The sequence below is a fragment of the Periplaneta americana genome, chromosome 1 (genome assembly GCF_040183065.1).
Source record: "Periplaneta americana isolate PAMFEO1 chromosome 1, P.americana_PAMFEO1_priV1, whole genome shotgun sequence".
In the NCBI taxonomy this organism is placed as follows: Eukaryota; Metazoa; Arthropoda; class Insecta; order Blattodea; family Blattidae; genus Periplaneta; species Periplaneta americana.
Window position 1 is genome coordinate 164281647 of NC_091117.1, and position 13164 is coordinate 164294810.

At 37.9% G+C, this 13164-nt stretch overlaps 1 protein-coding gene across 4 annotated transcripts in view; it reads right to left on the bottom strand.

The window, feature by feature from the left end:
• LOC138703095 (aminopeptidase N-like) overlaps positions 1-13164 on the bottom strand; it is a 147038-nt gene that overhangs the window by 13917 nt on the left and 119957 nt on the right. For all 4 annotated transcript variants that reach the window (XM_069830696.1, XM_069830683.1, XM_069830704.1 and 1 more), the window contains exons 11-15: positions 10123-10330; positions 7419-7702; positions 4764-4963; positions 2831-3001; positions 343-486 (exon numbers count right to left, since the gene is read on the bottom strand). In XM_069830696.1, coding sequence (XP_069686797.1) covers positions 343-486; positions 2831-3001; positions 4764-4963; positions 7419-7702; positions 10123-10330 — 1007 coding nt within the window. The remainder of the gene's footprint in view (positions 1-342; positions 487-2830; positions 3002-4763; positions 4964-7418; positions 7703-10122; positions 10331-13164) is intronic.

The window sequence follows — 13164 nt, forward strand, 5'->3', positions numbered from 1 at the left end:
ATCATTAAATAAGTATAAAACAATTGCTTTCCAAGTTACTCTTACGATTTGTGACACTGGAAGTTCTTTTCTTTGAATTGGCACCAGAAAGAGTGTGTCCTATCTTATGTCTTTATTACCAAAATGTTTATCAGAGAAGCTATAAATAAAATTATCCCTATAAGTGTGGTCATTTATTACATTTCTGGTCTAGCTGACTTAGTTGATTGAGATGGAACTAACAGGAAGACTGTAGAAAATGATCGGGAGAAATAATAGGAGAATAGAAATGAAAAGTAGATTATGAAGAAAGACAGTGAGAAGGAAAGAACAGTTTAAAAGAGGAATGAGGTTAGTACTCACTTCTCGTGGATGGTGGCCCAGTTGTTCCGGACGTAGTTGAAAGCGATGCGTGAGCTGGTGGCTCCGGTCGGCATCACGCCCCACACTCTAATGGTGTCCTGTAGTCTGATCTCGCCGTTTTTCTGCAAGGTCTTCTCCAGCAATCTGTTGTGTTATTATGCATTATTATAATAGTCACAATTGCTCTGAGATTTCGAAGCAGTGGGCAACTCCAGCACGTCTGAGTGATTCCGCTTATAGATCGAGAGAACTCAGTCAGTAGGCAAAAGATGGAATGGATGTGAGTACGTTCCAAACTGAGGCAAGAGATTTTATCTTCCTCACATTTTACATGACTACTTTGAGTTTCATTTAGTATTCTTAAAGAAAGACTACTGACTTTCTTTACTGAAAATAAAGCGACCGAATTGGTCATTTTTAGCCGAATTGCAACAGCGTAGAATTCTACGCGCTACGTAGGAAACACTTTCTAGTGTTGAGGTAAAGAATGCATTTTATGGGTCGCTTTACATGTGCGCAAATTTCGTTTATTATACAGGGTCTTTCCGAGGTGGTGTTACAAACTTTCAGGGATGATGGCGAAGGGCACATATATCAATTTGAGATAAGGAACCCTGGTCCGGAAATGACTGAGTCGAAAGTTATAAGCAAAAATAGTTGTGTAGATATGGAATTGTAATTTGGCACCACATGCCCTCCTTCCCTTAACTTTTGGAACAGTCGTGGAAAAATGGTATGGGCCGGATGTATCCTACGTGGGTAATTGCCCCGATACAATCTGTGAGCTTGTCTACTGTTCCCATTGGCTCATCTGCATTCGAAAATCAGGTCTGCTTATTCCGCTCTCGTGTACTCCTTCATTTCACTAGGACTGATCGACTGGACACTGCAACTTGTACACATACACTGCTGTCTACAGACGTGCATATCAGGACCGACCATGTCCGTTACACATTACTCTATCTGCATTGTTTTAGTGTAGTTTCCTGTCCCCATCCCTCAGACAGCGTACTGAATGGAATATTGTAAGTAGACAACGTAAACAACGTCAGATGAATACAGTATGTGTAAGATGTACAGATAAATACACATAAATTAGGTATACAGAGGAATAAAATTATTTTATTTCCACAGAACTATTTTTGCTTAACTTTCGACTTTGTCATTTCCGGATCAGGGTTCCTTATCTCAAATGGATACATGTGCCCTTCGCCATCATCCCTGAAAGTTTGTAACACCACCTCGGAAACACCTTGTGTATTAGTTTCAACTGAAAAACGCAAGATACAATTTAAAATAAAAGGATAGAAGAACTAAAAGTAAAAGAGGTGATGCAGAAAATAACCACCTGTAGCACACAAACAGTCTTATTCCGAAACCTGATATTGACTGCAGTGTTTTACTTAGTACATTACCCGACCATTCTGCTTGTGGAATGGTAGTCGCTTGTACAATCTCGCGCGAAAGACCTGAAAGCTTGGAGACCGTTGAGATTTAAAAGACAGGTACCGGTTCCTGGTCAAGCGTAAAGTTCATTTGCAAAACATTTGCCAGTCGTTCGCTCGCTAATAGGTGGTAGTGAATCTCTTTGTGTTACTTTACGGAAGTTTTGTAAATATTCAGTGGATGCATTTATAAGTGTGTATGTATTTAAATTGTGTATATAGAGTTTAAGTGTTTGTAATATTCAATTGTGTTTAAGGAAATGGCTCCAGCAGTTATTTCAAAATTAAACGGGAATAAGCTTCATGTGAAACCAAAGAAGTTATGAACGATGTATTTGTGTTTACCTCCAAAGAAGTTTCTCAAGGAAATTAAATTTCTCTTCACATAGTTAAAAAGAGAGTAGTAATGACTACAGGCGTGTCTTGTAGCAGTTTGAAAACATGTTGCAGAAACGAGAAAAATTGAGAGTGGCAACGGTGCGTCTTTCGAAACGCCGTATAAGGAGAGAATAATAATTTAAAACGAGTATCTTCGGACCAGACACGTGTGTCTAGAAAGTGTAATGCGATGGACAGTGTACGACCTTACATAACAGAGAAACGTATTGTAACAGTTACTGCATTTAGAATGAAACTGAAAGACGCAATAGGACAATATTAGTGTTAGAACTCTGCTAAAAACTGTGATATTGTTGGGAGAAACGAAAAACAAGTACGTCGCTATTAGTTGAAAATTACGATATGAGGCAAAGGAGGATACCACCTGAGATTATTTCTAATTATCGAGCTGAGAGAAGAAATGAGGAGCAGATTTTAAAAAATCAGTTTGTCCAAAATCACAAAAATTACTTTAATATGAAGAAGGATGAGGGAAAGCCTATGTACATTAAAATGTATGGAGATTAGTAAAATATTTTTATATACCAAGTTGCGTCAATATATTTTGAAATAGAAGAGAAACTACTTCATTCTTACCTCTACTCTCTATTCTAGGCTTGCAGTAGTAGTAAGTCGTAGCAAAGAACTTAGTAACTTATACTTACGTGACCAAGAGCCATTCTTGTTTCGTACAAGCCAGACTGACTAGAAGCACGTCAGACTCCGAAGGCTTGTCCTTCGCCGCCAGGTAGCGCTGCAGCACGAAGTCCCACTCGGCAAGTCCGCCCGCCTTCACCGCTGTGCAGTACACCACGTCGCGCATGTCCACAGGGATCCTGCAAACCAAAACAGCTTGTGTCCACTGAGCAGTAAACTGTGCAGTTTTAAATGCTAGTTTTTAAGATTAGTAGTAGTGGTGATGGCGGTGGTGGTTGTAGTGGTACTTGTAGTAGCAGTAGTAGTGGTGGTGGTGGTAATGGTAGTCGTAATTGTAGTAGCATTAGTAGTGGTGGTGGTGGTCGTGGTAATGGTAGTGGTAATTGTAGTAGCAGTAGTAGTGGTGGTGGTGGTAGTGGTGGTGGTAATGGTAGTGGTAATTGTAGTACCAGTAGTAGTGGTGGTGATAGTAGTATTGGTAGTAGTGGTGGTGGTAGTAGTGGTAGTGGTGGTAGTAGAAGTAATAGTGGTGGTGGTAGTAGTGGTAGTGGTAGTAGTAGAAGTAATAGTGGTGGTGGTAGTAGTAGTAGTAGTAGTAGTAGTAGTAGTAGTAGTAGTAGTAGTAGTAATGGTAGTGGCAATAGTATTATTGGTGGTGGTAATGGTAGTGGTAGTAGTGGTAGTGATGGTGGTGGTAGTGGTGTTTTATTTTATTTTAGTAGATTATTTTACGACGCTTTATCAACATCTAGGTTATTTAGCGTCTGAATGATATGAAGGTGATAATGCCGGTGAAATGAGTCCGGGGTCCAGCACCGAAAGTTACCCAGCATTTGTTCATGTTGGGTTGAGGGAAAAGCCCGGATAAAAACCTCAACTAGGTAACTTGCCCCGACCGGGAATCGAATCTGGGCCACCTGATTTCACGGCCAGACGAGCTAACCGTTACTCCACAGGTGTGGACGCAGTAGTAGTTGTGGTGGTGGTAATAGTAGTGATAGTGTTGGTGGTGATGTGGTAGTGGTAGTGGTAGTAGTGGTTTTTTATTTTATTTTAGTAGGTTATCAACATCTTAGGTTATTTAGCGTCTGAATGATATGAAGGTGATAATGCCGGTGAAATGAGTCCGGGGTCCAGCACCGAAAGTTACCCAGCATTTGCTCATATCGGGTTGAGGGAAAAGCCCGGATAAAAATCTCAACTAGGTAACTTGCCCCAACCGGGAATCGAACTTGGGCCACCTGATTTCACGGCCAGACGCGCTAGCCATTACTCCACAGGTGTGGACATAGTAGTGCTTGTGGTGGTGGTAATAGTAATAGTAGTGGTAGTGGTAGTGTTGGTGGTGGTGTGGTGGTGGTAATGGTAGTAGTGGTGGTAGCAGTAGTGGTAGTACTAGTAGTGGTGGCAGTGGTGGTGGTAGCAGTAGCAGGAGTAGTAGCAGCAGTAGTGTTATTTTATTCAGCTGCAGAAGTTGCTCAGAGTTGAAATGTAATAAGTTAATATGCGTGAGGAAGAAATGACCGTTCATTTTCTTCTAATTCGTGGGAATAAAGTATTGACACTACCACTTAACTTCGTCTGAAAGTTTGTTAGTGTTTGTAAGTTCAACAAATTTCTCAAATGAAGTTTCGTCATTCTTCAGTGTTGTTAAGAGCTGCAGTTTTATGAAACTGATGTAGTGAGCCTACTTGATTTTAAAAAATTGAATTTGAGTTTATGAAAATGGAATTTTCAAATTTGAGAAGTTTTCTTTTCTCGTGTTTTAGTGGTGTAATGCGAATAGAAAGCGGCATGCGGTGATGACGTTTTCGGGGAAGTGATTCCATAGAAACACTGTATGTAGGCAACAGGTATCGAAGCCCAGTCGAGCAATGGCATACATACAGGGACCGCTTCCCTTCACGTCACGTTACCGCTGACGCCACGTCAATAACTTACGGGTTGTTTTCATCAGGTTTAGTCGAATTCCTCCACTGCTGGAATAAGTTCTTAGCCCACAGTACGACGTCAGGATCATCCATCTTGCTCAACCACGAGAGAATCTTCGGGCGTAAAAGAGTTCGTGGCTGCGGCTCGTCGGTCTTGGGTTCAAAACCCAGAGTCATCTTAATCGTTTTCAGCATCTTGATCATATACATCTGAAACATGCGTGCAATCATCTGTACATAACAATATTCACAACAGTAATCATAATAATAAAGTAGTTATTAAACGATAACAATAAAATAGTAGTACATTCAATTCCAGCTTCGACCGTTTACCTGGTTGGGTTTTCTCGAGACTGTAAGGCCACATCTGGCTAAATACTATCTCGCTATCATTAAATCCATCGACGCTAAATAATCTAGTAGTTGGTACAGTATCGTTAAATAACCGACTACGTAGTAGTGGTGGTGGTGGTGGTGGTGGTGGTGGTGGTGGTGGTAGTAGTAGTAATTAGCATCACTATTTTTCACGAAAATATGACCCAAGAAATTTAAAGTCTGGACTATCATATCGGAATACTGTATTATGTCCTTAACTTACTATTGAACTTCCCATTCATATTATAATATCAATTCTCGATCACAACGCGACAACGCGCTACAAATTTCATTCCACACATGATCTCTGTATTTCTCATCCTTCACTGTTATTACTTCTCGTCACTGGAACTCTCTGCCGCCTGAAGTCAAAGGCTGCCGAAACTTGAAATCTTTCAAATCTAAGTCATAAAATTATGTTTTGACGAATTGTCGAACTAACTCAACGTTATATTATGACAAATGCTATGTGTTTCCACGTATTTTCCACATTTAGATATTCTAGTGATATTCAGCACATTTGTTTTTCTTTTTCTTTGTTTTGTCTGTTTATTTTTTAATTTTGTTACATTTATCTTATATTGCTTATCATGAGAGAACTCTTGTTACTTATTATCATAATTTTTTTCTTTTTTGTGTGTACCTAAAAGTAGTGTTTATCGTATGCTCTATATTTCACTAGATTATTATTATTATTATTATTATTATTATTATTATTATTATTATTATCTCATATTTCTATACATCGTATATGTCTCACACATTCTGACTCACTATTTACATTTTATTATGTTTTTTTTTTTCTAAATGTTATATATTTCACTAGATTAATAATAGTAATAATAATAATAATATCATTATTATTATTGTCTCATATTTCTATACATCGTATATCTCACGCATTCTGACTCACTATTTACATTTTATTATGTTTTTTTAATGTTATATATTTCACTAGATTATTATTATTATTATTATTATTATTATTATTATTATTATTATTATTATTATTATTATTATTATCTCATATTTCTATACATCGTATATGTCTCACGCATTCTGACTCACTATTTACATTTGATTATGTTTTTTTGTTATATGTTATAATATAATATGTCTCATTTCTATTCACTCTTTTTTTCCTCGCTGTTATTTATGGTACTCGCTTTAACATCTTTATTCATATCGCGAGTTAATCTTTGGTTAAAATCCGAAGGCCTATGTACCATTGTTGAGACTGATCGTATTGTTGTGAACTAGATGGCGACTGTATATGTATTACTGATTTGTTATGAATATGATTTCGGTGATGAATGAGGCCGGTGATATTCAGGGATGTTGTGGCCCGAATTTCCTGGCATTTGCCTTACGGTTGAGGAAAGACCCTGAAAAACCTCAACCAGGAAATTCAACCCGACCGGGAATCGAACCCGGACCCTCTGCGTAAGAGACTAGCATGCTGACCCCTACATCACAAAGCTGGTCTATTGACTAATTGTTTCCATTATATTATAATTATCTCTTTCAATTTTTGTACTACATTTGCTGTATTTGTAATGTTCTTTGTATCGTAGTTTTACTCCTGGTTGAGCATTAGAGGCCCTATGATCTTAACTCTCCCAGGTTAAATAAAACTTTTATTATTATAGTATTATTATTATTATTATTAGACTCTCTTACATATTATTATTGTTATTATTATTACTACTATTTATTATTATTATTATTATTATTATTATTATTATTATTATTATTATTATTATTATTATTATTATTATTGTTGTTGTTGTTGTTGTTACTGGTACACTAAGCGCGCACAGAGTAGTCTCCGAGTTGCTGGTAGAATGCAGAATTATCCTGAAAAACTTATGCAGAAGTAATAAAGTACAGCTCATTTGGGTCCCAGGACACAGTGGGTTGCACGTTAAAGTACAAGCCAATTTACTGGGTGAGCTTGGAACTACCATGCAGTGCAATGCTCTGGAACCTTGTGCCGGTATCCCTAAATAAAAATTTTAAATTGTGGTTTATTTAACGAAGGTCGCAACTGCGGAGGTTTTATCAGCGTCGCCGGTGTGCCGGAATTTTGTCCTGCAGGAGTTCTTTTACATGTCAGTAAATCTACTGACATGAGCCTGTCGCATTTAAGCACACATAAATGCCATCTACCTGGGCCGGGATGAGGAACATGCATATCATTCAAGCCGTGATCAATCCACAAGAATTTCAGTGACGTTTTTATTAACTGCTCGATACTAAATAATCAACTAACTGGTTTTCTTGCAAGTACCTGAAACTTTCCGTATACAGTGGTTTCCCTGAGGACTGTATTGAGAAAATCGAAGTTTTGAAGAGCGGCCCTCCACGGCACGTAGTGTTCTTCGCGCGTGGCCAGGTATCGAGTCACGTTGAGGGCCACGTCGTAGTCCAGTTTCCCAGCGCGCGCGAGATACAAGGCGTCGTTGAGAAGCTGAGTCCTTGTGAGTACAGAGAACGTTGTCTCAGGTGACGAGTGCAGTAGATGTTCTGCGATCAGCTCCCAGTTCCGAACGTCGTAATTCACCAGATAGTACCCTACAAAACAACAGAAATTATGTCTAATTCACAATGAAAAAGCTCATATAAAATTAATTAGTATGTACAAGATACAGCATGAATAATTTCAAGGGAAAAATTGTTCCGGGGCCGGGTATCGATCCCGGGACCTCTGGTTGAACGTGCCAGCGCTCTACCACTGAGCTACCCGGGAACTCCACCCGGCACCGTCTCAACTTTTCCCTTTATATCCACACAACCCGCGTGGGCTGACGAAACGCCAGAGACCCACATCGAGTGCACACAATCTCTGTGTGACTTGGAATTGTGGTTTTCTGTTAACGTACGTATATATTATGCAAATTTAGTCTTTCAGGTGAAGCTTCCTGTAAAGCAGATTTGAATAATTTCAAGGGAAAAATTGTTCCGGGGCCTGGTATCGATCCCGGGACCTCTGGTTGAACGTACCAGCGCTCTACCACTGAGCTACCCGGGAACTCCACCCGGCACAGTCTCAACTTTTCCCTTTATATCCACACAACTCGCGTGGGCTGACGAAACGCCAGAGACCCACATCGAGTGCACACAATCTCTGTGTGACTTGGAATTGTGGTTTTCTGTTAACGTACACAGTGACATATATATTATGCAAATCTAGTCTTTCAGGTGAAGCTTCCTGTAAAGCAGATTTGAATAATTTCAAGGGAAAAATTGCAAGATACAGCATCTTTCATTGTGGCCAATACTGACCAGAAGGAAGGAATAGGAAAGGACGATCTCAAGAAAATTAAATGGACGGAGTAAGAAGAAATATGCAACTGAAAGGACTAAAGATCTGCAAGATCCAGATACTTTAGATAGGGAACGATGGAGAAAAATATATTATTATTGCTATAACAAAAAGGTAGATAATGAATATAGAGAAAGATATGATAGAAGTTATACCGCAAATGAAAAAAAAAAAAACATTGCAATGGTTAAGTCTATGGGCATGTTAAAGGATGGAAAATGGTCCCAAAGGGAATCATGCGATACGAACAAGAAGGAAGGAATAGGAAAGGAAGACATAATGAAAATTGAACGGACGAAGTAAGAAGAAATAAGCAACTGAAAGGTCTGCAAGACCCAGATACATTAGATAGGGAACAATGGAGGAAAAAAATTAAATTAACAACATGATACATTGTTTGCTTGAGGAGCAAATTATAGCGCTTTAGAAAGTTCTATTATAATAGATAGATGATTGTTGTTGTTATTGTTGTTTAGTCAACTATCCGAAGACAGGTTTGAACCTCACAAGTGATACCAAAAATACACCACTTATAAAGCAACTAGGCCATGAGATTAGGCAACTAGGCCAGGAGATAAGGCAGCTAGGCTCCACTAGCTACATATTACATTAGTCATTAGATAGATATTATTATTATTATTACAGTGAAACCTCTCATTTAAGCACATCGAAGGGACGTAACAATCTGTCCGCATTTGGGTGGTGTCCTTTATTTGGAGGGAGGCTCCCCAATCCAACAGTCAATTTATAACATGCATTATATATCACTTCATGCTTTAAACGAAATTTTATGACTGTTTATCCACCCGCTTCCAGCTAACAAGGGTAGCCAACTGGGCTAGTGGTAGCCTACGAGACTCTTATTGTCTTCTTTTATGTTAAGGAATTTCTGTACAGTCCTCAAAAGAAAATTTTCCATTTTTGTAACACATTAGGTCTTGAAATCCAAGTTCTGTCCGTAGTCAGGAGATAAAGCAAACAGCTGTCCATGTCCGTATCTGAGAGTGTCCGTAAACGAGAGTTGAATTTATCATTTTTTCTATATTATTTCAGTTGGGACATAAAAATCTGCCCCCATATGAGGAGTGTCCGTATCTTGAGGGTGTCCGTAAGGAGAGGGTTCACTGTATTTAGTCAACTGTCTGAAGAGAGGTCTGAACCTCACAAGAGATACCAAGAAGACACCACATTATTATTATTATTATTATTATTATTATTATTATTATTATTATTATTATTATTATTATTATTAATTTAGCCACTACGATTGTCCTACGAACTCTTGTTCATCATTTATGCATTTTGAAACTGAAGTTATCGTTACTAAACCAAAAATGTAGAAATGTTGTTTTATAGCCTATCGGACATTTGTGCGTAACGTGGTGGACGAAAATTTAATTGCCTAGGCATAGTAGAGGAGGCAAGGCCTGTCCTGTGACCTTAATTTACTACACACGATGACTATATCACCAGTGGGTATGGAAGGAAGATACTGCTAAGGTTTTAGTGTGAGCTGAACTTCCGTGTCGGTAGATAACGTCAATTAACCAAAGCAGTTCACATGCCATGTCTCGCCTCTCCACCTGTAGCATTAATTTTTCAATTTAAAAAGAAACTCAGGTGCAGCATTCACAGTGATTTGAAGTCGGTGTAAATTCAACTGTTATACCTGTGGATTCTATGTTGAATAAGACCCAGGAATCATACGATTTGGGCTCCGTGAGGTTGGAGATAGTTTTCGTTGCCGTCTTGAGCCAGATCCTTGGAAACGTCATACTTGAATTATGCACGGTGCCGTTCAGCTCTTCTTGAGTGGCGTAGCTCACCGGCATATACCATAAAGTATCCGTGGACGAGTTGTCCAGCGTAAAACGAACCTGAAACATGAGCCCTTGTGACGTCAGAGGTATTGTCCTTATTGTATTGCATTGTGTTTGTTGCAAAACAAGAGAAACAACTTCATGTGTAGGTATTATGATGAAAATTACAATAATAATAATAATAATAATAATAATAATAATAATAATAATAATAATAATAGTAGTAGTAGAGAGAAACGTAGATGTAATTGTATATACCACGTTCAAAAATGAAATTTTCAAGGCTATCTCAAACATTTCAAGACTACAAACGAATTGGTAAAAGAAACGTTCGATGTAAATTGCAACAGTCTATAACAGCCGCGGCGAAAATCCGAATCACGAGCACATTGTGGCTCGCAGTGATAGCTGAGCATTTCTACCTCCCACAACCCCCACCCTCTCACTTACTGGAGTCAAACTTCGTTCCATTTGTATTTGCCTCTGATCTGCGAGTGGCGTATCGTCGCAATGTCTCTCTCCAATACATGTACTGTACATCTACAAAAACGAAAGTTTCAAGTAGGATGGGAGGACGCATTTTTTGCTGCCAGTATGGTGAGAATATTAAATGTATGATTTGTTCACAAGTATTACGAGGAAAACGGTTGTATAACATGAAACGGCACTATACTACATGTCACCCACATTATGAAACATTGAAAGATAATTGTTGTTGTTATTATTATTATTATTATTATCTCTGTACGTCGACCCTTTTTCAGCAGATGTACGAATGATGCGGTTAGATCTTCAATTTGAACTCATAGATTTACAATGTGTTGTTGCAATGAAAGCTAGATGTAAGGACTTGACAGATGTTGAACTTTTCAAATCTTTGTCAAAAATAAGTATCCGAAGCTTCGTTCTTTCGCTTGCTCTGTTGAAGCCATGTTCGCTACAGCTTATGTTTGTGAAAAATTATTTTCAATAATGAAAATAGTTAAAACCAAATGTAGATCACGACTGACAGACAAACACCTTCGTGATCAACTACGTCTGGCAGTAAACGACATAATTCCTGATTTTGAAACTCTGTCGCAGAGACATTCTGATGACAGTTAATTTCAGGTCGTGATAATGTGGCCTATGTTTTCTTGTACATCTCTCTTTTCGTTGTACGTACGAAACATTAGTTTGTAGCCTTGTACTGTATAAAATTATATTTAAATCCTGGACGTAAGGAAAAAGAAAATCCGTTACTGAGTCAGACAGTTACTTCACTTCCCCTTCGGGTGTCCGCCTCCCTCCACAGGTGCTGTGCACGTTGCAGGTTACACAGTGGCTCGGCGCACGAACTCTTCTTCGCCACGGCTGGTCTATAATGATTAACTCATAAAGAAGCCTCTACCGTAGCTCTAAGCAGGAACGCCGCCTTAACATGAGGATTCGAATTCTTTTCCCAGAGTTGACTGGAGTGATATTAGTGGTGAACGAGGTCGGTGAATGGGGGTTTTTCTTTGGTTTGTTCTGCTTCCCTAAATTTTACAAACTCCATTTTTCCTCACATATGTCAATATTTCATATACGAATGTCAAGAAGATTACATACTTTCCTATTACACGTTTTACGCAATGCGTAATAATTCTGTTTCTTTAACATGTTGTGAATAACATTACCGTTTTCAGTATCTTCTTCAACTACCACACTTCAAAATATATATTTATTTAAATGTCATATGAACCCTAATAAGATGATGAATGCTTGTCCATGGTCACCCGGGTTCGATCCCCGTCTGAGTCATTAAGGAATTTGTGGTGGATAAGGCGGGTACTAGGGTTTTTTCGGGGTTCTCCCGTTTTTCTCTCACCATTATAGTCATCATTCTGCCATACGAAGAACTATTCACTCTCTCACTTTACTCTTCAATATTCTTCAAAACTCTAACCCTAGCTACTTAGCTTCTCGTTTTCAACATTTGTCCTCATATCACGAAATAAATACTCGCTCACAACACCATATGACACTCTCCATTCCTAAACACAGAACATCCTTCTACTCTTCATCTTTTACAGTCTCTGCAGCTCATCTCTGGAGCTCTCTACCACAACATGTCAGAGACTGTCGGACATTGTCTAGTTTCAAAAATAAACTAAAATTGCACTTTTTCAATTCTGATTCCTTTCAGTTATAAGCACTTTTCTCTCCGATAGTTTTGTAAAAATATATAAATATCTTTTTTCTTCCTTTCCCCTTTTTGTTCTCTTGATCACCAGATGAATTTATTATCATACCCTTTTTATTCTGAATTTTATTTAATTTTAGTATTTCTATTTTTTTGTTATTTTATTACATTACGTTTTGTTATATTCTTCCTTACGTTTTTCATATTAACTATTTGTATTAAATGAGTTGCTTTTACTATATTCCAATGTATTTTACTTTCTTTTTTTTTTATTATGATATTATTTTCATGTTGATTAGTGTCGATTTATTATGCTATTATCATTTTTTTTTGTAATATGTTAGTATTCTGTTGTTTAACTTTTTGTTAAATTTTTCACTGATTGTATACTTTGTGACCTGGTAGAGTGTAAGAGAAGGCCCTATGGCCTTAACTCTGCCAGTATAAATAAAGAATTATTATATTATTATTATTATCATTATTGTTATTATTATTCCCCATAATCAACCTCACTCTGCGAGGTCCCGATCCAGGCCTTCAGAACAAATAAAAAATGACTGAGACTGATGCACACTCGTTTTTATAAAGACTGTTATTAACATGAAGCTGAACTTTCGTTTCCAGCATTAGGCCTACACATAAAAGGCAATTTTCTGTAACCAAAATTTAAGACATGTAACTTAATTTATAAATTGTTCTGTTTAAGCATGTAAGTATTTATGTAGGC